The following is a 27,059-nucleotide window of genomic DNA, read 5'->3' on the forward strand; positions in this document are numbered from 1 at the left end:
AAACATTTGGTGGCAATGGCAGCTGCGTATAACATGTAGGAGAGATTTGTTCAGTCTCTCCTTACATGCATATGCTCTCCCAGCTCTTTTTTCACTATACCCAGTTCCCTCTTCCTCCTACTTCTGTGCTCATGAGCACTTGTACTCTTTTTTCGTTGGAGTTTTGTTGTTGTTTTTGACGTATGGAGCTTATATGATCCATCACTGAGTACAGCCTTGTCCTCTTAATAAGCAGAAAATAGCATACGTTTTGGAAGGAGGAATTAGCTACACACCGTTCTCGTTAAGCCGCTCCTTCAAGTTATCTCAGCTTGAATTGTATTTTTGAACTGCAGTCACTATGCAGCATTGTAAGTTGAAAACAACCACTTGAGCCCTTCCCAGCAAAGCTTTGAGTGGCCCTGATACTAAGCGTGGAGGAGAGATAAGAAGCATGTTGAAGCTGTCGGATCACTGTATCTGAGGGCAGGGAGTGAATGGAAACACCCCCTCCCGCTGGCACTGCCTGCCTCTGGACCGGGGGAGAGCAGCCAGCCCAGCCGCCCGGGTTCACACGCGGCAGGAGCCAGCGGCCCCTCGGCTGATGACAGATTAGACTCAGGGCCTGGTTAGTGGGAAGACTGTGATTAGACCTCAGCAGCATCTGTCTCTAGCACCAAAGGAATTACTGCTGCAGGCTGCGATTTTCTCAGCAAACTGTAATTATACCAGAAACCTCATTCCTGCTGTTTTTTGACAACTGAAGTGCAAAAAAAAGTGTGGGTGAGGGTGCAGGGAAGCAGAAACTGTGAAAGCAACAGGAAAGAGACACCTGTTTATTTTTGTTCAGCTATTCCAATTCTTTTCTCTCATTTTTTTACAGTCAGATGAATCACAGACTGGTTTTTCCCAAAGGCCAGTGCCAAGGTTTAGCTCCCTGAAGTTGCCCTGCCACCCACCTGAAGCTGATAGGACACATCCTCTCTGTGCACTTATGCCCTGTGGCATCATAGATGAGTGTGGTGGCGCTTGCAGAAGGTACCACCCCAGCCTCTGCCCTGGCAGTGTCCTCTCCCTCTTCCCGTGGGAGCAGCGATGTGGAGTGCTGGACTCTGACTGCAACTGGTCTCAGGACACCCCTGGGAAGGTATGATCTGGGCAGAAGCATGAGCTATGGAAGATCAGGCAGGGTGAGTTTGAATGTTACTCCCAAAGGCCCTGTCTGGAGTAGGGTTTAAGAGTTTGAACTTGAAAAGTGTTAGGTGGTATATAGTAACTCTCTGTTTTAAAAGCTGTGGAACAGGCAGTCTAAGTTTGAACACCTAATAACACCTGGTAAGTTTTGCCAAAGTAACGATGTCAAAAAAGAGCAAGATTTCTTTGTGAGATTTCTCTACCAGAAAAAATGTTTTTTGTTTGTGCAGTTGTAACTCCATAGAAGCCCGTTTTCTGTTAGTGCTTTCTTTGCTCAGAATATAAGAAGAAACAGGGTTGTTTTTTTTTTATTTAAATCTAGGAGAGAAGGAGAAATATCTAAGAGTAGAGTTTGCCAACATAACTTTACCATCTAATACTTAAAATGTAGACAAGGTCAAAATGACTCAAACTAATCTATGTGCTCCTTTCTTAACTTTTCTTGGGGCTTTAATGTGACTGTTTGGTGTACTTTGAAGGCAAGAGTGTCTCGTCTGTGTTAAACAATTTTACATCAACACTATACTCATGTAGAAGAAAGCAGAATTGTTCCTTACCAGCACGTCTGCCCTCCATCCCACAGCATGTCTGGCAGCACAGCCAGGGATGAGTGTGGCAGCAGGAACTCGACCCTTGGGGCTGAAAGCATGGGGAGGCAGTATGTTGGCAAGCAGATCCCCGTCTCCAGAGCCAAGTCTCTGCAGATACTGGTGGGAAAGACACACATCTGGAGTTGTCTGGAATTGGCACAAATTGCTGTGGACAAAGAGGAGAGAAAGGAAGAGTTAGAAGGAAAGTGGAAAGAACGTTTCTTACACATTTCACTTTCTTTTCCATCTGCTTGTGTGATGATGCTGTGAGCTATTAAACAGCTGCAGTGCTCTGCCCCAGAAGGGACTGAGTTTCAGTAGAGATGGAGAACGAATCCTGCAGCTAAGTGCTTTGGGAGCCCCAAGAATGAAAGGGGCAATAAGAATAAAGTTTCTCTAGCTGATATTGTGCTAGATACAGCTGGGACTGTAGCACCTGGGGCAGGAGCTGGAGACGCTGCTCTAGCTCCTCTGTCCTGGAGGCCCTGGCAGGCACTGGGTACTGCTGGGTACTTCTGACTCATCCTTTGCGCAGTAGGCGAGTCCCTCTTGTCTTTTGCCTTCCAGGCAGAACCTCCTGACTCTCCCACACTCATTCCAAAATTCAAGGAGAGCAGATTTACTCAAGCAAAAGGTGTTTGCAGACTGCGAGATGACTGCAAGACTGCATAGCTTGGGGAGATAAGGGTAGTGGAGGAGGACGGGGGAAAAGGAGGAGCAGGCGTATCGCGACTGCCAAGGACTAAGCAGAAGAGTATTTTTTTGCATCCATTCAGACGCTCAGCTATTTCCTGCGTTGTTCCTGCAGTCAGCATGCTCCACCTGCTTTTACTTAACCATTTCCTGTTTATGGCTTCCAAAAACTTTCTGGTGAAATCTGCCACAAGATCAGCCTTTACAGTCCCTTTTGGGCAGGCTTCACTATTTTTTTTTCTCTCTCCTCCATGCACAGGCCTTTCAGAGTGAGGAGCGGTGTTCTGTGTGTGCATGTCTGTGTGCGTGTGCATGCAGCCGGCACTTATTCTTTCTGTCTCCATATGCTCCTTTTTTTCTTCTCCTGGTGCTTGCTGCTTTTTGCAAACTTGAGCAAAGAAACAAGCAGTAGCACCGAAGGCAGTTTCTCCTTTTTCTGGAGTAGAGGGCTCCAGATATTTAGAGGAAAGATTCTTCCTATTACTTTCAAATGTCTGAGAGCTCTCCCACAAATAAGGGTTTCAAATTATTTTCTGTCTTTGAAAACAGTGACGCAATTTCTTCTAGTCTGCTGTCCAGTTTCTCAGATGTGAAAGGCAAGGTGTGAGGAGCAGGAAGGATCAGCCAAAAGAAAAATAGATCTTTCTTGTATTGTAGATGGCTCCCACGAGTCCCCATCTCACCCTTACGTCTTGTAGAAATCACTAGAAAAGCATGCACACTTCAAGTAGGTCTCCTTAGCCAAACTATAGATAACACTGCAGCCACCACTAAAATGAAATTGATTTGTCACTGCTTTTGCTGTTTGTTTACTTTTTGTGTTTCTCTTCTGGAGCAGTGAAAATAGATTCTTCAGTTTCCTCACTGGTTCTCATGCTCTTGCAGAGCACTGCAATGTTTGGGTTGCGGTGAGCACTGCGGGGGAATGTTCCCTTCTTAAAATAAATCATGGAAACATTTCTGTTGGAATCAGGGCTAGTAGAAGTTTATTTTTTTTTTTTTTTAATAAGAAGAATGTCGGGCCAGCTTTGACCTGACACCATATCCCTTTAAAGAGAACAGGCTTGTGATGAATGTCAGTGTATAAATACTGACATGTATATATATGTATGTTTGTATATATATATATATACATGCATACACACCAGTATACATGCCAGTTGCACTGGTATAACAGAGCACTGAAATCATCTTCCAAGAATGCTGGACATGTTGGCCCTGTCTCCATCAGGCAGATGTGCAAATTCCTTAGCTAGTCCTACAGCAAGCGAGCCTAAGCCAGGGCGCTTATTTGGCTGACTGAGGCATAGAAGGCGCAGGTCTGTTAGCGTGCAGCGTGCACTGGCACTGAACCATTTCATGCTTCTGTAACTGTGTTGATGGGCTCACACACACGTGTCTGAATATTATAAGAACAACACTAGATTCCCTGTTTTATGTGTAACATAAATATACACAGGTAGCACTTCTCTATGGGCTAAGGGGTATGGTCTGGGCATCGCTGGTGTCCAGGCAGCTGTCTGCTGTCAGCGTAGCTCAACCCTGCTTAGATCAGAGTTTGCTGAAGTAGCCTTCTATTCGTCTGCGAGCAGCTTGTGAAGTTTCTTTTGAATCAGGAAAAGGAAGCAGTTGTTTTCTGTACAGAAGTGTCTTTCAGATTGGCCCAAGTATGTAAAATGGTTACTTTGGTTCCCATCCAGCCCAATTCATTCAATAGTTTGTGTCAGGGTACTTGTCATTGGTGGCATTTGCCCAGGGTGAGTCACACCCAACCAGGCAAGGATCTGAGAGAGCCTTCAAATCTTTTTCATTTTCATTTAATAGGGTACAGCCCTGGTAAATTCATGACTGTATTGTACCACGCAGCTCTTCCTACAGCAGCTCCTTTTCTTCTAACCAGTGTTCAGCCCAAGAGGCAGCTACTTCCAAAGGATACTCTCTGGTTCAGTGCCCATCTTTGTTTTCCAGATGGTTCTTTCACAACTCTGCTTTCTGGTTACATTGCCAGTTTGGGTGCACTCAAGATATTTTTCCTTTCCTCCTCCACCCCAAAAATGGAGGAAAGCTGAACAATATGAAATGTAGGAAGAGTGATACCCCCAGGGAAAGTGGCAGGAAGGTGTAGAGGACCACGCAGGACTCTTTCCAGGAAATGGGTAGAAAGTTCATCACATGAGTCACTGAAACCTTAGTTGACTAAATTCTTGAAGAATAAACTGTCAGGAATATGATACAGGACAGGACAGTCGCAGGGGGAAGGAGAAACTTCTTAAATAGCTCCTGTTTGTTTTTCTGTCTGTGGTTCGTTCCTGAGGACGTTGCTGTGTCCCTGGCCAGGGCCAGGGCAGCGTGCAGTGGTGCCAGCCCTCGTGTGCAGGGGCAGCAGGAGAGGGGTGCCCAGCACCGGTGCTCCCGCCACAAGGCTGGAAGGGATCGGGAGCGCTCTATGGCCGTCACTTCAGCTCCCTTCCCTTATCCCTGCCTGCCCTGTGGAAAGCAATATTGATAACTGACATGTTTGGGCCATTTTATTGCTGGTGATCATGAAGATGACAGTATTGAAGGCAGGCAGCCTGTGAGAGAAGACTGTACAGAGCCCAAGTAAATAAAGTAAGACAGGGTCACTAGTGCACATATGCCATCTAAATCAATTTGCCTCTTTTTTCATATATCAGCAGGTATGAAACCAAGAGGAAATGAAGGTATTAAAACTCTAATTCTAAGCTCCTTTAAAAAAAAAATTCTTCCTCTACCTGCTCCAACCAGTAAACCAAGTTGTATCAATAAAACTGGCCCAAAGCTCTGAATTTGGATTTCAGAGAAGGTCTTAAGATTTTAAGTGCCAGTAACAACAGAAGCTGTGAGATTCCCTCCACAGCTACCTCCAGAGGAGCTGAACCAGCATTAGCAGCAGCGGGAAATGTTTGCAGTAGTATCCGAGTGTGGAGAAAGCCCGATGTTCCAGTAGGCCGCTGCCAGTTCCCGTTTTGGTGCATTTCACCCGGGGCATTTAACGTTTCAACATTAGTTCTGTGTCTCATAACACTGTTTATGTAATGATCGCTCATTTGGTTCCCATTAAAATCACAGTATTTCTTCTGCAAACCACTGCTTGTAAAAATCAAGCCACCCAGTTTTTCATTAGATTGTAATACAGGAAATAATCTGTAGGATGCACGCTGTAATTGTCAAATGGAGAACGGGGGTCTTTTTTCCCCTCTTGGACATAAGAAGCTCACATCTCAGAAGTAGGAACATGAAAGAGTTGCAGAATCTATCTCCTGCAAAAACACTATGTAGTTGCTCCTCGGTAGGTGTTCCTCAGATACTACATAGATAAAAAGAGAGTCTACAGCTCCTCGTAGTCAGAGTGGCAAGAAGCCTCTTAAAATCAGAAATGGTAGGTGTAGCTCTCACAGGTTGTCCCAGCATCGCTACCTTTCGAGGCAGCACAGAATGGTTCCTTGCATTATGTGTACCAGCACTTTGAAGAATTCTGTTTCAAATGCCTGGAACAATGGGGGTTTCACCGCTTCCTGTGGGAGCCTGCTCTGTAGCCTAACTCCTTTCACCATCTGGAGCGTTTTCCTGAGCGTCTGCCCACTTTTAACTTTCTTTTAATTGTGCACCCACTATTTCTTCTTAAAGGTGGCTTGCCAAAAGTTTCTGTTGTGCGAAATTCATGTTACATGGTGGTTTTTTATTTTTTATGAGGATCAAGAAAACTCTGAAAGATTGATGGCTTCTTCTCTTTGCTTTTTATTCCTCAGAAATAATAATAAGTAATTAATAATGTATTACTGCTTTTCTAGTCATTCATCTCAGCAGTTTACAAGGAAGGTCAACGTTGCTGTGCTCTTTTTACAGATGGGAAAAACTGAAGTGCAGGGCAGGAAACAACTTGCCCGGGAACATTCAATGAGCCCATGGCAAGGCTTGGATTTTTAACCAGGTCTCCACAATAGTGCCCTACTTTTTTTTTTACTCTTTTTTTCTGGTCCAGTCCAGTTCCCTTTGTCTTTGTTGGTGTACCTAGGAAGGACAGGCTTTCCATGAACTTTATTCGGAATTGTCATATTGTAACTGAAAGGTCAGCTTGTTGAATATTTAACAGTTACTATCTTTCCAATGTGTTGGTTAAGCATCCTAATTAAGTAGTGATAAATAAAACCAACAAAGCATTTTAACAGACTGTTTCAGTCCCTGGGGCCTCTGAGCTGAATTTCCTTCAGCGAGCCTGTGCTTTCCCGGTTGCAGATTGTCCAGATTGAACACGGTATATATCAAGTACACTCTTATCAGTGCACTGCAGGGAGATTTCCTTCCTCCTTAGTGCCACCGTGCTTAACTTCACCTGTTGTGTTTCCCTTAGCTGTGGTTTTCGGTAAGTACATTTCTCAGAATCTGGGTAGTTGCTGAATTATCAATCTTCCAATTTGGAACAATAACACCGTGATCTGTACAGCACGATATGGTGGGCAGAGGGCGATTCCCAGCCTGGCACTGCAGAGCCTCACCTGGGGATCAGCAGCGCTCTGGCCTTAGCACAGAGCTCTCCAGGGGGCGTTTCTCCTACCTGCCTTAAAGCTTCTGCCTGTCCAGCCTGTCATTTCAGCGAATATCTCTACAGGGACTAGATCCACCTGAGCGTATGGTAAGATGAGTTGTGTTCTCAGCTGCCCGCGGGAATGGCTGGGGAAGTCGGCCGCAGCAGCGTGCTCAGAATCTTGTCTGCAGGGGTCTCGGAGCTGCCCCACACAGATCTGACACTGAATTGGCAGCACCCATCATGTGCAAGGGGCAGCACTCTGTGTGGATTGAGATGTAAAATTAGAGCTCAGTGCAGGCCAGACAGAGTATATCTGAAGGATAGCAGACAGATCCTCCTGGCTGCTGACCACTTTCAAAGTGTGCCAGTAAGTGAAGCCCTGACCATCTCAGTTGTACCCTGCACTGCTCCTTCAGGCTTCCTTTATTCCAGATATTGTTGAGCCGGCATCTGAGGATTTACCAAAAGCTGCAAGGCTGCTGCATGCCACTGAGCACATTGTCTTTGCTTTCAGATTGAGTTTGAGAAATCACCTGTGGTGTCGTGCTTATGCCTCCTGGCCATGTGAATAGAGGAAGCTAAGAAGCAACAATAGATTACATAAAGCAGGGAAATCCCCCTCAAACTTCTCCCAGACTATCTCAAACTTAAGTTGATTTGCATACATACACTACAAATAACTTTGCAATGGCTTCTAGCCCCGTGAAAGGGTTACACATGCTTGCCTATAATCATTTAGACCAGTTCCACCAGTTGAATCACTCAGAGAAAATAAAAAAGACTGAATTAGAGCCTGTAGAAATCTAAGCAGTTTTAGGTAGCATCAGCCTCCTTCAGGTAAGGATACAACTGGGTAATGCTATTCCACGCAAAATCGATGAGAAATGTCCAATACCTATTAGTAACCAGCAGTTATTCTAGAACAACAGTGCTTGAAAGCTATGTTAAGTTTCATAATTTGTGATTATGGATGGGGGGGTATCATTCTTCAGCTAAACTTGCAACTAAGCTTCCTATACAAACCCTGTTTTGTGGAAAATGGACCTTACTGAAAACCAGAAAGAAGCTATAGGATCCTGTAGTTGAAACCTATGGCCAGCTGCTTTACAAAATCTGAGACTCATTAGGCCCGGAATTCCTGAGCAATGCTGTTCAAAAAGCAGTGGTATTAAACAGATTTCCAAAATTCCTGTGATTTTTTTAAACGTTGTGGTTTAACAGAAGCAAACAAGTTAGCAAAAAGAGAGATGGCATATTGGAAAGCATATTTACTGGTTTATCTCACGCTCAAAAAATGTAGCTGGCTGATATGACAGTACAAAAATGTTTTACATTGTCTTTGATGCACTGAGAATGACAATGTTTACAAGTCTAGTACATCATGACTCCGGAATGCCTAAACTCTTCTTGAAGACAGACGGTATTATCTGTTCCCTTACTGAGAGTGGGCTTTTGGGGTTTGGGGGTTGGCTTGTTTGTTTGTTTTCATAGGATAAGAATATAAAATTCCCAAAGGCTCGCTAGAACTGTTACGTTGGAAAGAATTTGCTAACTTACTCCCTTTCATAGCTTTCTATTGAAACAAGTTCTCAGCTACATTTCCTGCCAGGCCTCTCTCAAAGCTGCATGGATTCTTTAGGCTCTCCCGCTAAATTCACGGAAGGATTTTCTGTACATTTTCTGGGGTGCCAAGTCTGCTCTACATTAAAATTAAGTATAGCTGGATAGGGATATAATTTTAAACAGTGCTGTAGATGCCCTGCAGTAAATACCAAGGCTGTATTAAACAGTCTTAGAGGTACTTTTGTTGGTGTAGCGTATTTCCCTCGAGGAGTTCATGAAAGGTGAATGTGTGGCTGAAGTGGGGTTTGTTCTACCTGCATTAGGGTTATCATCATTGTCAGTATAGTTATACCAGGACAGCCTTATGAACAACTCTTTTCTGGCGTAGTTGCTCTTCATATAGTTAAAAATCAGGGCTAGAGAGGAGGAAAACTGAGACACAACTTCCCTTAACAGCCTGTGTAAGCCTTGTGTTTCATCTACAGTATCACTTCTGCTAATATTAATAATGTCATGGCCTGTCGCAGTGGAATACCTTGCCTTTCACGCTCCTCCTTTCAGCTTTATTGTCTTTATTCAAAGCTTGGATACAGAACAATAGGAATCAGCCCAGGTATGAACTGGCTGTTCTGCAGAGTCCTTCAGGCAACTGAGCTCTCCCTGTGCTACAATGGAGCTTGGAGTGGGTCAGCTGGAGACATCAGAAGAGGAGAAGGACATATTTGAATAGGCCTGGGACACCTCGCAACACAGTCAATAGCAGCAAACATGAGGACATGACATGATCTGACTGATGATTCATTAGTACCTTGGATATTTTGGTCCTGATAACTATGTTTGTTTCTTCAGTTTGCATTCTTTTCATCAGCTTGCAAGTTGATCAGGAAGGCTTTTGTTTTGGTTTGGGTTTTTTTTTAATATCTCCACTCACAAACAACAGTCTGTTTTCTACCTAACGTGTCTAGTCCACAGTACCATCATTAAGTAAACTTAATCCCAAAGCACTTTACAGCCTGGCACTGACATGGGACTAAGATTGGAAGAGGAGCAGCTCATACTGGTTAGGAAGCAGGCTCTGCTCTCAGCCTAGGTATTAGGAAAGCATATAGGTTGGAGCCATATTTTTTTTTTCTGAATCCAAGGCAATTTGCTGATAGTTGGAAAATATATTGGTATAAACTGTGCTCTGTTTAATTCTAGGGAATGTGTTTGAAATGTAGAAAATAAGCCGTGATGGGGCATGTCAGTCCTCTTGCACTTCCCGTTCTCTGTTTATAGGCACTGGCTACCAAAACCCAGATTTGTTGGAAAACTGATGTGATGCAAAGGTCCTCAGCAAGTATACACTGGCCTTTGGAGAGCTCTACCAGAAGATGGTAGAGAGGCCCAGACTATTCTAAGGTTTGGCTTCAGAGGACAAAAGTGGCATCAGAAACTTTGCCAGCCAGAATGAAAATGAGAGTCTGGGCATTGGTAACTAGGACAGGCAGGCAGCAGAAGGAGGAGCGTTACATGTAAGTCAATCCATTTTGAGCAAGTCTGTGAAATTAGTTCATACTGAACTAATTACCTTGATTTATTTTGTCGATCAAACAGTTTTCCAGGTGGTTGTTCACTGGAGGAAACGGTAACTTTGTGATCTCATGGGCTTAAACTCTGCCAGGGGAAATTTAGGCTGGATATTAGAAAGAAATTCTTTACAGAGAGAGTGGTCAGGCATTGGAATGGCCTGCCCAGGGAGGTGGTGGACTCGCCGTCCCTGGAGGTTTTTAAACTGAGATTGGACATGGCACTTAGTGCCATGATCTAATAAACGGACTAGAGTTGGACCAAGGGTTGGACTTGATGATCTCTGAGGTCTTTTCCAACCCAGTTGATTCTGTGATTCTGTGACACACTTGGTATTGAGGTGTCTTTCTTGTATGTTTCAGGTGGAAAGGATCAAACCAATTTAACCTGGGAAGGAACCAATCCTGCCCTGCAGACCATACGAGTGAGGAACACTGCCTTGAAAGATACTGTACATGATGCTACTTTACCCAGCACTACTGCTGAGACTCCAAGCAATGCATCCAATCTGTAGAAGGACAAATTAAACGTCCACTAAGAAATGAATGAATGACAATATTGGTTTTCAAAAAATCTGGTGAAGCAGATAGTGGGCATTCTTTTGTATCTTCAGAGACTAACTTTAAAACCAAGTGCTCTTCGTTGTGTCTGTGGGACCATACTTAACCATGGATTTAGTGAAATCCTGTATTTTGCTCATCTTAATTTAAGTGACATAGTAATAAAAGCCTCTGAACAACACACATGTTACTGGAGAAGCATAGGCCACATGTGCCTTCCTGATTTACCCTGTTACCTCCCCAAGAGTGCTTGGTGTCCACAGCCCATAACATAGTGAAATGTTCGCTTCTGCTTTTTGAAGATGAATGATAAACCCATTCATTGGCTCGATTAAGAAGCAATAGTTCGGTGAGCTCTTATTCCTGTAACTCACTTCAAAATCATCATTGATGATGTAACAGATTTGCTAATAGCAGGGATCTTACAGTTCAGAATGGAAGGAGAACAGGTAGCAATCCAAAAGGTGGGAAGATTGGTGTGTGTTACACCTGTTTAACGTCCTCCATCTTCAAAGCACTTCTACAGTATTCACAACATGACTACAAACCACAAAACAATTTACTCACCTTACAGACTTAGAGAATGTGTGATGTGCTGGAGGCTGCTGAAGGCATCACGGGCTGTGCTGTGATCAGGATCAACCTTGAGCAACCTCTTGAGAAGCAGAGTAGCCTGTACAGAAATACAGGCGGTCTGGAGCACTGCTGAAGTGGCTGTAGGTAACCCAGCAAGGACATCAGCTGTGGTGGGGCCACCTGTGGTGGTGACACGAGCAGGTTGCCTTCTGCTGTTTGCTAGGCAGTCTTGAGGTGATGAGAGAGTTCCTGAGGGCACGTGGCCCCTAGTAAAATAAAAAGTCCAGCACACCCTTACTGTGGCAGTGCATGAGACTGAGGAGCTGATGGGATGTGGAAGGTGATGTCGAATCGCTCCCAGGCACCAAACAGGATGGCATGGAGGAGGCTACTCCACAGCTGTCTGCTTACATACCCAGTCACCCAGCTTTGGGCTCTCCTTTAATAAAGAAGTTTCCATCACAACAAGGAAGCTATTCCATTTCAATAAGCTACTTGTAAAAGCTAATATGTTTCACCTTGGGGAAGAGCAATTTTCCAGCTTCAAGGTTACCAGTTCTGTGCTTTGAAGAGACCTTTGTAAAATTTAATTTTGTTTTAACTAAAGTTTAGATTTTCTTCTTGACAGTGCTACACTACTGGCTGTTCAGTCAAACCCTGCTGAACTTGCCTGTAGCCATTTTATCTGACTATCTTGTAAATATTTGGTAGAGCACTCAGACACAGAAGTGTTTTTTGCTCTTGCAGTCGCATGCCTGGTTCCAGGATCTTTCAGAAGCATAAAAGGCTGAAGGCAGGGAAAATTCCACTGAGATGCATTTGGGTCTCCAAGGAGAAACTGCACTCCATTTACACTAAAATTTCTCACTGCTGCCTCTTTTTTTTAAAAAAAAAAAAACATGGAAGGATAGAGAGGGGAAGCTGGAGATTAATTTTTTTTTATTATTATTATTATAAACACCAAAATGCAAGCACTGTTTCACTCATTTCTCTCATATTACACAGGACCATTTGTCATTGGAAAGAGAGATAAGCCTTTTAATGCTCTCTGCACTACCTGGGAAATTTTCATCCAAGTCCTAAAATGTTTTACAAACATTAATGAATTAAAGCTTAATCCACTTCTTCTCAGCCCAGTGAAACAAGTGCTAAATACAGCTTAAAGACAGGGCTAATGCGGCTAAAAAAGTTGTGCCTTGCCTGAAGTCACATGGGCAGCATGGCAAGAGGACTCGGGTCTCTGAGTCCCAGCTTTCTACCTTACACCACAGACAACACACATTCGCTCCCTTTTCAAGGCTTGCTGTACTTCCCCATCTGGAATATTAAGAAAACACGCTGGCATCACACCTTGGGATAACCTTGTTTTTTCCCCGTTGGAACAGAGAGACTACTCACAGCTGCTGTCCCATGGGATTAAGATGTTGAAAAGACCAGAGAGGGACTGGGGGGGCTAAGCAAGTCACTGCTCTGTCTGCCTTGGGCATGTTCTGCCTCTGCTGCCAGTGGAGTTGGTGTACTGTTGTGAGCAACCTCGAACATTTTTATATGTGCTTCCTTATAATATTCAGACAGGACGTGGAAAAAATGCCATAATCAAAGAGAGAACTTGGCTGACATGAAAATTGGACAGATGAGCCAATAAGTCACTCCTGTATTGAATATATGTGATTTCATTATCCTTCTGTATGTGACCTGCATTTCTTACTGCTTCTTATTATCAGAATCCTATAACTACTGCTACAGCCCTCTCTTTCCCCTCTTCAGAAGAGACGGATAATCCATCACCCAGCTCCTCTCCAGTAGTATGAGTCAGGTTTTCACCGGGGGGATTCATGGGCAGGTGAAGAGAGTTGTTCGCAACAGGACTGAGCAAAAAGCAATGTGCACATGAGTCATGAAGTGGAAGGCAGGAAACAAATCTATAGGTTTAAAGGTTTTGAATTATTTCTTTTCCCTTAGCTTCCCTTGTCCACACCAATTGACAACCAGACGTGCAAAAGGTAGAAATGTATTGACAGTGGCTGGCGTAAGCGGGACTGAGAGTTTCTCCCACTGTGCAAACAAACCCGAAGTCAGTCAGTCCCCAAAACCAGATCAGTGTGTACCAGCTATTCCAGCCCTTGTAGCTGAGAGACACTGGGAGAAAAATCAGATCACAGTGCAGCAGCCTCCTCCTGTCCCTCCTGGGACCCTGCGGTGTGCCCCAGCACTGGTGTCTTTGGCCTCTTCACGCTCTTACCTTCTGTGTCAAGGCTCCAGCTCTGGTCCTCGGGTACACTTCATCTGCAGCACCCTTCCCTGCAGAGGATCCCAACTCGCTGCAAATGCCGTGCACAGTGCTCATTTCATTCCCTGCTGAAAGGAAGCCAGGCCTGAGGTGGAACGTGGCAAGCACTCCACTGTGCCTGGCAACTCCACGCAGCTGCTGAAAACAAGTGGGGAAAAAGCAGTGTACAAATGTGGGGGATTTTCACATAGGCAGGATGTAATTAACGGAGCTGGAATTTGGCCAGGCCACTGGGGTTAAAACACTGGCTTGCAGGTGACACACTGGGATCTTTCATAATTCAAATGCTCAGGATCTTCCATTTCCATCTTACCTGGAAGATGTCAGAAGACCTTTCCCTATTTAATGTTCCTGGGCAGCTCTCGAACATCTGACACAAAGGAAAGAGTGTCTTCTGGTGCTGCACCTGCAGCGCTGCTCTGCCAGCAGCTGCCCACCACGAACAGCAGAGGAGAGGATCCCATCCTGCCAGGGCTCTGGCTGCCTCGCAGGGAAGCGCCACAGCTGCCTCCATGCCCTGGGCTCCTCTTTACCCGCAGCTCTCGTTACTCAGTTTTCAGGTCTCAAATCCCTACCAAACAGAGAGAAAATTTGATAAAATTAGGGAAGCCCCTCATGCGTAAAGCACAAGAGAGGAAATATTACCATTAGGTGCTGCTTCAGCCTTATTCTCTGCCACCTGAAATAGCACCAAATCGGTATTGAGCAACAGGGAATTAGATGAAGGACATCTGCCCAGTGCAGCTGAGTGAGCTTCTCCAGCTGGCTTTGCCAGTAAAGCACAGAGCATTGAGATCTCGTGCCTCCTCCTTCCTTCCAGCAGAGAAATCACGTTCAAAGCAGCAAAACTTTTTTTTCTCCATCATGTTCTCACTTTCTGTATAAGCAATCTTTGTGTTTACTATGAGGATGTTGAACGTCCACAAAGGTCAAGGAAGTCATTCATGAATCTCACGTGTGGAAAGTCTGCATGACGTTTCTATCATGATGTGACCCACTGTCTGAAATATAAATAATGGCAAACCCGTAAACCCCCGTCCATCAGACCTGCACACTGTGTACAGTTCAAAAAGCTGACTTCCTCCCTGCGGTGCTGTGCGTGCAAGCAAAACCAGAGGTGTTCCTGCCAACCAAGAAAGCAAAATCTTTGCATCAGCAGGTCAGAAAAAGGGCCCCCTCCTGTGTCTGTGAGGGATGCCTATACCAGCTTTTGGTTTCTTTGGGTTTTTTGTGCACCCAGGCTGCCGTGCAAGTCCCCCTCTGTCAAGTGTTGCTTAATACAACCACTGACCAAACTTGCTGAGAGCACCTCAGTCAGTGGGTAACAAACCTACAGACTGACTTGAAAGGTAAAGTGAGCTGGAGAGAGTAAAGTACGGGCAGCTGCAGGCAACAGGAAATCCAGCACTAATAAATAAAACATTCTTATAGCCAGAAAGAGGAAATAAACAACAGCAACACAAACTGAGAGGACAGAAGAGAGAAACACAGCACAACTGTGGTGTGGGAATCACTGCTTTACAGTGAGCTTATTTTTACAGAACGTCGTTCTGGTTTGTTATGTGTTGAGACTGCAAAAAAGAAGTGGGGGAGCGGGAGGTCTACTCAAAGAGAGGCTCTCTATCAGAAGAGGTTGTCAACAACCACTGTAATTAAGGAAGCAGCCAGAGCACACACAACCTGAGCCGCCACCAAAGTGAAATGAAAGCATTTTTTGTTTGCAGCCATAGCCCTGAAGGATAATAAAAGATGGTTCTACCGAGCCAAGTGAGGAGCTGCAGGGACAGCGGTTATAGACGGTGAATGCCCTGCTCCTGTCTTTCCAAAATTTCACACTGCAGGGAGGCAGCAAGTTACTCCTCCTCCTTGCACGTTCGAAGCACGTGCCCACACACCCCATCTGAGTGCAGCAGCCGCCCCCTGGGAAGGTGAGCCCCCAGCCAGCGAGGTAACAACGGAGGTGGCATGCCTGAGCTCTGCCCCCCAGCCACAGCCTGTTGTGGTGCTGCTTTTTCCAGATTGCTGAATCAGCAACCCTTATTTTTTCCCCCTCGCTCTCAGCTGTGGGTGTGCCCCACGGCGTTGCCTCCACCAGTGGGAGCTGCCACATTCAGAAGAGCTACATCCCGCTCTCCTCCCGAGGGCAGCTGCGTTTAGGAGGCTGGCTGGTGCCTTGACAAGGACCTTGTGTGCGGCGTGCCGAAACAGCGCTCTGTGCTGCTGGGAGCATCCTCCACCCGCAGCCGCCCCGTGGTCTGTGCCCATGCAGTGGCAGGTGCTGGGGAGCAGCGGGTGGGCTGGCAGAGCTGAGCGGGTCAGTGTGGACTTTCTCAGCCATGGGACAGTATCATGAGGCTTTTGCCGGTGGCTGTAGAAACCCATGTGCGGGTTCAGTAAAGGGAAAGAAGTCATTCACAAATTGCATGCATATTTGTGAATTCATTCATTGAGTGGCGTTTGCCTTTCATCCTCCCCCCGAGCCCTGTGCACATTGCTGGCATTCTCTCCCAATCCCATATAATAATTCCCAGGTCCCCACAAGCCACTGCCTGCCAGTAGAGCCCATGGTCACTGGATCGCCAGGCAGGTCACATGAATAGTTCCATATAATGGTTTAACACTTTCCCCTGACCCCAGCCCCCATTCCTGCGAATCCCCTGCAGTGTTTTCTTAATCAGGTGCCAGGGAAGCTTTGCGCGGGGCAGGGTGCTAAGAAGGTGGCTATTTAGCTCCAGCGTTTCCAGAGTCTTTGAGCTCTCTCATAAACTGTAAATACAAGCTGTGGAGCCAGGCAAACGTCAGACAAGGCTGCCATTTAGACCAGAAGAAAAGAAGAACTGCTGCTTTCCAACCAAATGCACATTGCTGTTGCCCCACTGTGTCTATCCCAAGTGCCACACTAATGGTTGATTGCTTCAGCAGGGTATGGAAATCTCTTCTTAAAGCCTGTCTACAGGGTACATAGCTATGATCCAATATAACTTTAACCTTCACTGGACATTGTCAATATGTTTGTTACTGGGGGATCAAAAAGAAAATGTAGTCCTTTCCCTTAAGCCTTCTGTTACCAAGTTGTAGATGATAGTGCAGGTATTTAATGCATCACACTGCCTGTGAAGGTGACAAAGTATTTTCTTTTGCATCCCTCCTTCCTGTGAGACATCAGAGAAAACAGATGCTTTTGGAGAATCTCAAATGGACATGATTTTTTATTAAACACAGATGAAAAGCAGAAATGTTCAAAAGCTGTTTCTGATATACAGACAGTGAGAGTTGTTTCCCTGCTATCACTGTAACACGAAGGAGTGCAGGTATCTCCTGCAGAAAGAGTTTGTGTTCTCCACCTGATGCTTCTACGCAGGATTCTATACATGTGACAGTGTAGGATCCAGGAACTGCAGCTCGGCTTCAGAAAGCAGGAGAATTGTGTCTGGCTGTCAGGGCTTGTGGTCATCTGGGTTTCACATGCCCACAGAAGGACGTTCCAATTGCACCTTCCAGCCAAACAGCTGAATAATCAAACTGGCCATTTGATTTCAGTTTTTGTTCTTTTTTTTGGAGGGGAGGGACAGGCTGGTTATGAACTCCAACCTATACATTCATTTTTGTGGTTTGAAGTGAAAAGGCGGTGGCAGTTTTAAGTTACAGTCTATTTATATTGTTCTTGTTTAAGCTCTGTCATCACCAGCAAAACTTTCAAAAAACAAACACACAAAAAATTAACAGTATTTTTTGAATTCTTTGCTTTTCTCATGCATTCAAAAGTGCCTGTTCTGCTTGACTGGCTGGCTGATTGTTACTTTATATTTCATTGCATTGCTTAATTTTAATTTTAAGCCTCCAAAATCATAAAATCTGAGTTCTAGCCCCAGTCTCTATGCACAAATGTAACTACTGAAAAGTCACTTTAGTACATATGGCATTTAACATACTTTGTTTAAATCGCTTATTTATTTCCAACTCAATCCAAAGAGGAGACTTGAGAAATCCTGCTTCTCCCAGATGAGAGCACACCTCAATAATACAGGAATGACTTTTCTCACTGAAAGCATTAACAAAATGCATGCATAAGTACTGGGGTTTAATCAGCCACAGCTGTCTCTTTGTTTAAAGGGAAAACTTATTTAACCCTTCAGGAGGGACTCAAAGTAGCGGTGAGAATGGGATAGATCTGAGCACCCAAATAGAAACAGGTTTATAGAAGATGAGAAGAGTGGGTGATGCCTGTGCCTGGGATCTGTGGGCATTGCCCAGCTGTCACGCGACAGCCAGGGGACCTGAGAGGAGAGGGTGACATTTCCAGAAAGTGCAGTGGAATGGAGGAGCCCAGTGATCAACCAAGTTGCCCTTCCTGCTATGAAGTGTTGTCTTCGAGATACTGCTTGACATTCATTCAGTCAAATATTTTGACAATTTGAACAAACAAGCAGAAAATTGTTTTGATTTTTGGCTCCAATGAACCATCTATGAAGAAGAGTAAGGAGTGCAGCATGTGCCATGTCTCTTAAATACCCTTCCTTGCCAGAAACGTGTGTGGCATGTTGCCCAGGCCATGGGAAGGGTTATAATTTCCACTCCACCAAGTCACCCTTCCTGCTCCACACACCCCTCTACCATCCCCAGCCCCACTTTGGGCTGGGGTGAAAGGAAGCATCACCCAGAGTTACTGTATGGCTACCTGTCTGGGGAGGAAGCGTGCATGTGCATATAACGCGTTAGTTTGTACATGTTTCAGATAAGTGTTGCATTTGCCGTCACTTTATAGTGGCACAGCAGGGGAGCAACAAACCGAGGCGGTGCCTGGGCAGGCAGGTACGAGCCGAGCCGTGCCGAGCCGTGCCCGTGCGTGCCAGCCTGCGGAGCAGCCGCGGGGCCGGGGAGATGCCAGAGCAGCTCGTGTCTGCGCTGTCCTGCGGGTGTGAGAGGGGCGATGAACATCTGGGTCAGGGCACATGGAGCAGCCCCGGCTGGGCCGGGACATGTCACACTGAGAGGCCACACTTGAACGTGGCCACTTCACTGTGCCACCCCCGGAGACAAAGCCTACTTGTGTGGGGCGCGTCCCGTTGCGCGTCACGCTTCACTTGTCAGCGGCGGCCATGGCTTCCTGGGGGCTGACACAATAACTCTTTATGCCTAAGAGAATAGCGGGGGAATTGCGGGAGGCCATTGGAAATGCAGCAGCAATGAAGGGGTTCAGCTTTTGTCTGTCCCTCAAGGTGAGGGTTGCCCAGGCAGTGCCAAGCTGCCGCCGATGTGCTGGGAAGGTGTATGCGGGACTTTGGGTATCTGGATGGGAGAGGAATTAGGGGAAACACCCAAGGAAGACCCCACACTACCTCTATGGTAACATGACCAACCTGCTTATTTAGGGTAGAGTTTTACAGCAGCTCACTTTGAAGTCTGGGCTGCCACAGTCTTCTCACCCCCACCGCCTCCAACACCAGTGCAGCCATGCAGGGAATCAGCTCAAAGAGCTGACCCGGCTGGAAATTAAACTCCTTTTTTTTTCTTTAAAAAAGGCTTGCTTTACTAGAATGTCTCTGTTTCATTCAAAGAGGAATGGACAAATAAAAATATTAGGAATTGAAGTGGGCCAAAACAGATAAAACTTTGAAAAAAAAATACCAATTCAGACTATTTTTAAACAAAAGCTAATTCAATCTTTCTTACTGTATTCATCGCTGTCTCCTTTGCAAGCCCCTCATCTGTCCGCTGCACAAAGCACTAAGCCTAAACAATTCAGATATGCTAAGCAAAGCTACTATGAATATGGCTTCTAGCCTAATAAGTCAGAGCCTTATCCAGTTCCCATGAAAAGCATCAGGAATGTTTCCTCCAACACTAAGAGGCGTAAGATGGGATTGCAGAACAACCATGTAACTTTTGACCAAAAAGTGAAGTTTTTCTAAAGGACTGATAAAAAAATTGTGCAGGAGAGGATGGAAACACTGACTGGAGCAGTCACATTACTAAATATGTTTCAAGTGAGCATAATCAGTTTTGGAGCCACACTCGTTCTCACTAGTGATATGTGTGCTCTAAGGTGAAGACACAAATCAAGCATTTTTTTAAAGGAAAAAAGCATTTATAATTTCTTTATTATGGAAGTGCAAAAAGACTCCCCCTCTGCTGCTGGGAAAACCAGCTCCTGCTCCATCAGCATGAAAACACATCCTAACTTTTAGAAAGCATTTGTTAGGCAAAACACATTACTTTTTACAATGCCCTATTTTTTTTTTTCCCCCAACTGGAGTGGTTCTGTTGATTCCAGCTGCTTTAGTTGTGTGTATCTTCTGGGAGGTGGTGTCTGTCTGCAAGTCCCATGTGGGTGTCCCCTTGGCTCTCTCTCATAGCCACCCTTCTATAAATCACAGAATATTAAAAAACGGGATAACACTGACATGTGAACTAATCCCCACATCAAAGAGAGCAACTCTCCCTCCTCTAAACACCCGCGCCCCTCTTTTGCTGGGAAAAGTCTAATGCCTAGAAGGTGATTTACACAAAACTTCATCCCAGTTGTTAGGAAACTTGCAGTGCTGCTTACTTGCCAACGGCAGAAGAAACCTGGGAATCAGGGAGACCACAATAGCTAGCCTGCGGCTTCCAGAATTTGGCAATTCAGGAGAGAAAAGAAAAATTGGCTTGTTGCAGCAAACTTGTGTATATGTTGATTGCATGGCAGGATAGGCATGCATATAGACAGATGTAAACGTGACTGGTAATGTGAGTCTGTACGGGCACATATATAGCTGCTTGTATATGCACAGGAGTACCTGTCCTGACACATAACAAACACACAGATGCACACACAAATAGCTCTTTCTGTATCTAGGGCCATCAGGAAATAGAGATATGAAAAACACAAGTACCTATGGGCATACAACTGTGTACCAGGTGTCCTAGACATGCGGAGGGCTCACTACCTGTCACATATGCTGTCTGAAGGTATCCTTCCTGCTGTAGACCTGGTTTTGAGCTAATGGTTCAAATGCTAGGAATAAGGCAAATCCATCTATATAAGACAGGATTAAAACAGAAACTCACTCCTGCCCTTGCATTGCAAATGCTCCCTGCACACTGGCTAAGCACACAAGGTACTTCCAAATAACTGTTTCTGGAATGCAACTGAAGGGAGGGAATAACACCTCTGTCTGGCTAGATCACTCTTGTTTTCCAAATCAGCACTGAGTCTGTGCCTGTGCCAGGCACTCTCCTTCAGACATACCAACAAACCACACATATCATGGACAAAAATTGTACTGGTAGCTCTGTATTCATAGTCAATAAGCAAAAATATCCACCGCATGTGAAATCAGCTGTATTAAAGTGCATCTGTATGGGTATATAAATGCATGTAAACCAGATACCTCCACCAGCATCACTGTTTCTGATTGATTAATTCAGCAGTGCCTGCTGCTCTCCTCTCCCACCAGGCACACAGGGAGCAGGGGTGTCCTGGGGCCAGCACGGCCCTCCACCCACCTCCAGGCCATCAGGCCACGGGCACTGTGTCTGTGTAGGGCAGCGTCACCGTCACTGTCAAAAGAAGCACATGAGGGTCACGCCCTGTGCAAGAGAGTGAAGTGGAGTGGGGAACAGAGCTCAGTTTAAAAAAAAGCTTCCTTTTTGTAGTTATTGGCTGGTTGTAGTCCAGCTGTGTTCACTGATACACTTTGGTTAGATTGCACAAGAGCTGAGAGGTTGAAGCAGGTAGATGGGATCAGTGAGACACCACAGCAGCTCCCTTTGGTGGCAAGTGCTGGTTTAAAGCATTCGTGAAAGCACAGCCTGGGAGAGAGCGCCAGGCGTGCCAGGGGTCCTGCAGCTCCAGCGACAGGGAGGGCACTTCAGGTGTCGGTAAAAGACAGAGACCAAAGCTTTTGTTGTTCCAGTTACAGGCTCCCTCTACGGACATGAGCAGCTCCACATATGTCTGTGCCTGTCCCCTGCCCTGTGTCAAGTGGAGAGGATGTGAAAGAAACCCCAGCGTGGTTGCACCTTCACCTCCAGTACATGGAAAAACAAACACAGCTATTCTCTTGTTTGTTGATTTAGCACAGGGTGCTCCTTCCATTACAAAAGCATTTCCCTGCAGGCAACAGGCTAAAACCTATTTGCTTATTATTCTGCAAAAGAAAATGAGGGTTTCAGGATTGGTGCAATCTTCAAGCATCTCTTCTGTTGATAGACAGAGAGATTGAAAGGAGGGAGTCCTCTCAGCTACCTCTCAGCAAATGTGCTGTGCTTCCTTGTGCATAACTTTTCATGTTTTCTAGCTCAGAAACACATGCCAATGTGTATCTGTTTCTCTTTCTCCTCTTCTGGAAATACATATCTTAGTATGGGAGGACATTGTGCTTAGAAAGTTAAGCATGAACTTCATCACAGGTATTTATATTGGGATGACTCTGACCACTGAAAGGTGCATCCAGAGCTGCAAACTGCAGACACACCCACCCTCCACATTTATAATTTTCAGAGCCTAAACCCCAGACACGGACATTTTTGGACAAGGGGGAGGTTTCCTCCTGCTGCTCAGGTTGACAGCTGCCCCAGCTGTCATTTAGGACAGTGTAAATACCAAGCCAACTTCTTGAACTGGCAGAGCAAAGTTGGACTCTGGGCATGAGATACATCTTTTTTTGAAGCAAACATATAGGAAACGTACCACAAGTCTCTCGTAGCATGTTTTTATTTGTGAGGTGTAGCCGGAGGCGGTTCCTGGTGCTGACTGGGACGGGACAAGTCTGAATGAAAACTGCAAGAAAAGAAGCAAAGTTTAGATAAACCTCGCACCAGTTTTGGTGCTTGGCTGAATTAGCTGTTTCTACTGGGTCCACAGCTCTTTGTGCCAACACCACCACCCCCCTCAAAATAATCAAACTACTCTCAACACCTCTTTTTGTTGGTTAAAATCACCTCTTTGCCAGCTGGTCTTTTAGATGGCAACTCTTCTGGCCAACCTTTTAGGTGGCTGGCATTTCACCCTCCTCCCAAATCCAAACCAACTGCAATAAAAAGGAATGAATTTACATTGCAGGGGGAGGGTACCCCAGACAATGTCAAAGGAAAAGCAGATCAAAAAGAGCTCCTAGTATTGGATAAGTGGGCTGTCCTTTCAGCTGCTTTGGGCAATGTCCTTTCAGCATAAGAAAAGCTCAAAAGAATTCGGTTAATCTGTTGTTAAACAGAGCGTCTGTGATGGGAGACAGGTCTGTCATCTTTCAGGCAGGGAGCTGAGCCTGTCTGGAATGGCTGTGAGCTCCTTCATCCTTTCCCAGCATTTCATTTCCATAGCGGCAGTGAGTTCATGGACCAGCATGTCACTGTCGGGGCACTGACCAGCCCGCAGCCCTGTGACACTGGGACCCTTCCTCCGGCTGCTCTCAGGAGAGCCAGCAGCACAGGGCACCCGAAAGCTGCCACAGCCAGAAATCTCCTTCCACAACTCTCCTGTGCCAGGTACTTCAGACAAGCATGGAAGTCCCTCACAGGGCACTGGTGGTAGCCAGCCTGCCGCTGGTGGTGATTTCAAAGAGGAGGTCAACTTCAGCCCTGAAGCCAGAGCTTCAGCATGGCTTCCAGTTGTAAGTCGGAATAAAGACACGTAAGAGCGGCCTGACCCCCGTGACCTCCCACAAAGAAGCTTCTCCCAGCCTCATTGCTCAGCGTAACAGCACAACTCTGAATATCAGAAACAGTGAGTAACCCACAGTCCTGCTGGCCAAGACACCGGAACATCAGAAATAACTATGGCAGGTTGAGAGGTTAACCACAAAAATAAGTCCATAGATCGCAGGAAACGTAGGAGTGGTTTAATTTAGCAAAATGTAGTTACACAAGTTTGAACAAAGCCAAAAGGTGAGAAATAAAGACTCTGCGCTGGGCAGGCTGCAAGGCACACAGGTGAGTTGTGTGGACCTTGGATGGACACAACATGACAACTCCCATCAGAGCCATTCCTCCCTCTGCTGAACCAGCTGTAGACATCGGTACTGGCAGGGAGGGATTACAGCCACTGGACTCACATGGTGTGCTCAGGGGGATGGGGGCTTTTGATGTCTCCCACCTAATCCTTTTTTTTACGTTATGTTCTACTATGAACATAACATCCTGCTTAGGATTGTGTGGCACATGCTTTGATTGCAACAGCTTACTGTGTCTTTCTTTGGCCTTAGAGGGTGCGCATGTATATACGCGTGCCTATGTATATTTCTAATTTTTAAAAAAGACATCTTCACCCTATGAAAATTTCCAGGTCCGTAAAATTTTATTTTATTGCCTTTCTTCTCTACTGCTTTTCAGCTTAGCACACAGGCAGTCTGCTCTAAGTAACAGGTTAATTCCCCTCTCCGTGACTCATCTCCCAGGCAGGATTCAGTATGATGGTGTCAGCGGCTGCTGCAAGAGCTGTTTAAACATCTCTGCACGTACCAGGGAGCAAAGCGCTGATTCCGGGCAGCAGCACTAAGAACGTCAGGGTTTGTTTAACGTTCGCTGGGGATCTTCCTAAAAAGTCAATGTGCCTCCATACGGTTTTGTGGACTGGCTGAGCATTACCATGCAGTTGGTTCAGCTTTTATTTTAGTGCATGAGGAGCATTGTCCTGTAAAAGGGAACCTTCTGATTTTGGTTTAATGGCAGACTATGTCACTGTAATTTGATTTTAAATTATCTACTGTCGAGTCTTTCACAAGTGAATCAAATACACATGCATTTTCTCCATAACAAATTTGACTGTCTGGAGAAACAAAGATTGATAATGACGCTCACAGCAGTTTATCAGGATGGGGCCGAGGCACGGCCTAAAACCTCAACAAGTTAGTGCCTTAATTTCTGGATACTTACCAAAAACAAACCTTTGACTTGGTGCAGCTTGCCCATTCTGGATGATCTGGCTCTCTGAGTCCCCGGGGAGGCTGCTGGGCTCTGCTGCGGGAAGTTGGCACCTCGGTACGCGAGGCGGGAACACCAAACGAGCAGACACCTCTCCCGGGGAACCCGCTGTGCCAAGTTAAATGCATAATTCAGCAAGATTATGGTTAAATCGGAGAGATATATTTATCTCTATCCAATGCATGAGAGCCCAGCGCCTTTAGTATTTTGAAATACCATTAATTAATATTTATAAGATTTAAAGTGCAACACTAACTACTTTGTGTAGCATGCTGTCAAGTATAGCATTACTACTCCTATTTGAGCACAGGCTACAGCCAGGCAGACTGAGGCAGGTGACTGCAAGCGTCATTGACAGCAAATATCCCTCAGCTGGGGGCCAGATTTTAAAATTAATCCAGTTAACCTGGTCTGTCTGCAGTGCAAGGTGAAGCCCATTATCAGGAGGCCAGGGACGGCCACTTTACCCACCACTGCTCACACAACCATGTGGGTCAAGAAACAAAAATAACCACATGGTGTTTTTTCTGATGGCATCTTTGCTCCTAACTCGCACAGGCGTTTGGAAAGCACGCGTGCTCGTCTCTCTCCACCATGTCCTGCCTTCATGCTAGCGCTCAGCTGCCCCTGAGAAGATGTGCCAGGGCCAGCAAGCCCTGCTGGGGAGCGTGGTGACCCTCTCCCCTCGCTGCTGGGGTGCGCATGTGGCACCCCACACTGATCCCCAACTGCACCCGTTCTGTCACCAAGAGGCACACTGATGTGACACCCCGCTGGGGCACAGCTCAGGGTAAGTCCAATGTGTTTGACAGCACCAATACCTTAAGACCAGTGTGGTGGGGGCTTCCCAGCAGTTTGGCTCCCGAGGCCACAGCTCCTGGATCACTTCCATCCCAAATGTATGTCACATTTCCTTCCAGCCAAAGCAAAATATTTACATTCAGCCAAGGTCACCCAGCGGCCACCTGGCTATCCCAAGCTGGGAGCGGCTGCAATTCTGTAAACCAAGGAGCGCAAGGGTGCAGGGGATTAGCAGCGGCCCCTCCAAAATAAGCAGTGTGGCCAGCAGGCGGGCACTGCTCAGGAGTGGGCACTGTGGACGTGGGTGATGAACGGGTGCTCTGGCAGCAAGACAAGGAGAGGCTGGAGCAGGGCTGGTGGCTGCCCAGCCAAGTCAGGAGCTTGGGGAGAGTGGGTCAGGGTAGCAATGAATGGAGCAGGGCCAGGGGTGAGGGAAGACAGATTTGCAGAGCCCAGACAGATGTGACTGCCATCTCCATCAGTCACCCTTCCCACTAGTCCCCACACAGCCCCAGTGGAGGCTCTGGCCACACCAAACTCACTTCTTTACCTGTCTTCATGGAGCTGTCGGAAATTCTCCTCCTGTTCTGCAGGAGTGTTTTGAGCACAGTTAAACCATCCTGCAAGTTGCTGGGCTAGACTTGCCCTATGAAGATGCACCAATTTCAGTGATTTAAACCCGTAAGCTTGAACTACAGGTCTCACAGCCCCTGCATTCCCAGACACCCAGGGGAAAGGATGGTAGCTTCCCATTGTAGTAGCTTGCACACAAAAGATCTTCCTCTGACAACTCTTTCCACCTCCTCACAGCCTGATCTTTCCCATATGCTGCCAAAATTTTCTTCTTTATCCCATGTTACACTGCTGGTCAGCACCCAAAACCTCTGCTGCATACTGAAACACATGCACACAAGTCTCCAGATAAAGTGGTTGGCAACTCCTGGCCACCTACCCATCAGATACCACCAGCTTCTCAGCTCCCACTGTCCTGCTCACTTCCACCATTTGCCCAAAGTGGTGACTCATGTCTGGGCTTCACATGTGACCGTGGCACCTGCTGAGATAGATGTGAATGTCAGGTGTGAGCCCCTCTGATCAAACAAGCCCATAAGGAGCAGCAGGTGGCTTTGAATGATCCCACCAGCTCTTCTGCTTTTGTTACACTTCTGCCACACTCCCAGCAAGGTTTGTATGAAAGCGTGTGGAGTAACCAAAAGATTAACAGAACACTCCAGTTATTCTTGGCTGTCTAACGGAGAGGTAACTGCAGTTTTTGCATCCAATAATTTTCCACTGGCACTTCTCATAATGATTATCACAGTGTCAATGTCTGAGATGTCAGTACGGGGACAAAGCTGGAAAGGGTGGCATTTGGCCACTCTCTACTGCTCGGGATATGTGGTTTTCCCTGGCTTTGCTGAGAAGTTGATTTATGCTGATTACTAAGCTATTAGGTATGCAAGGCATAACTATAGCAGAAGGGGATTTCTGTGTGGGAGGAACAGTATGATTCAGAGTGTCTCATCAGCCTTGCGAAACGCAATGTCCAGTCAACAGAATATGCTTTTGCGATGTAGCCACTCCTTTCTCTGCCTTTATTTTGTACACTTAGCCATAACCTCGGTCACCAGGACCTTGAGAATCAGCCTAGCAAGCCACAGGAGGATCGGTCAAGACAAGGGGAGTTTACGGAAGCACCGAGATGACTTAACAGTCTAATAGTGCTTTCCTCCTTGGGAGAGATGTCCAGAGCATGGTGAGGGGAAGGAGGGAGTGAAAGCTCTCCTCGAGCA

The 27,059-nt window shown here is 46.0% G+C and overlaps 1 protein-coding gene across 4 annotated transcripts in view; it reads left to right on the forward strand.

Annotated features, from left to right (window-relative positions):
- RAD51B (RAD51 paralog B) overlaps positions 1-10,878 on the forward strand; it is a 397,198-nt gene extending 386,320 nt beyond the window's left edge. For 2 of the 4 annotated variants that reach the window (XM_082058676.1, XM_082058677.1), the window contains exon 11: positions 10,500-10,878. In XM_082058676.1, the coding sequence (XP_081914802.1) occupies positions 10,500-10,651 (152 nt within the window). In that variant the 3' untranslated portion in view covers positions 10,652-10,878. The remainder of the gene's footprint in view (positions 1-10,499) is intronic. The other 2 variants (XM_082058678.1, XM_082058680.1) reach the window with 2 other exon arrangements.
- Positions 10,879-27,059: the final 16,181 nt, after the last annotated feature.

The sequence above is a fragment of the Streptopelia decaocto genome, assembly GCF_964273445.1.
Source record: "Streptopelia decaocto genome assembly, chromosome: 7".
NCBI classification, from domain to species: domain Eukaryota; kingdom Metazoa; phylum Chordata; class Aves; order Columbiformes; family Columbidae; genus Streptopelia; species Streptopelia decaocto.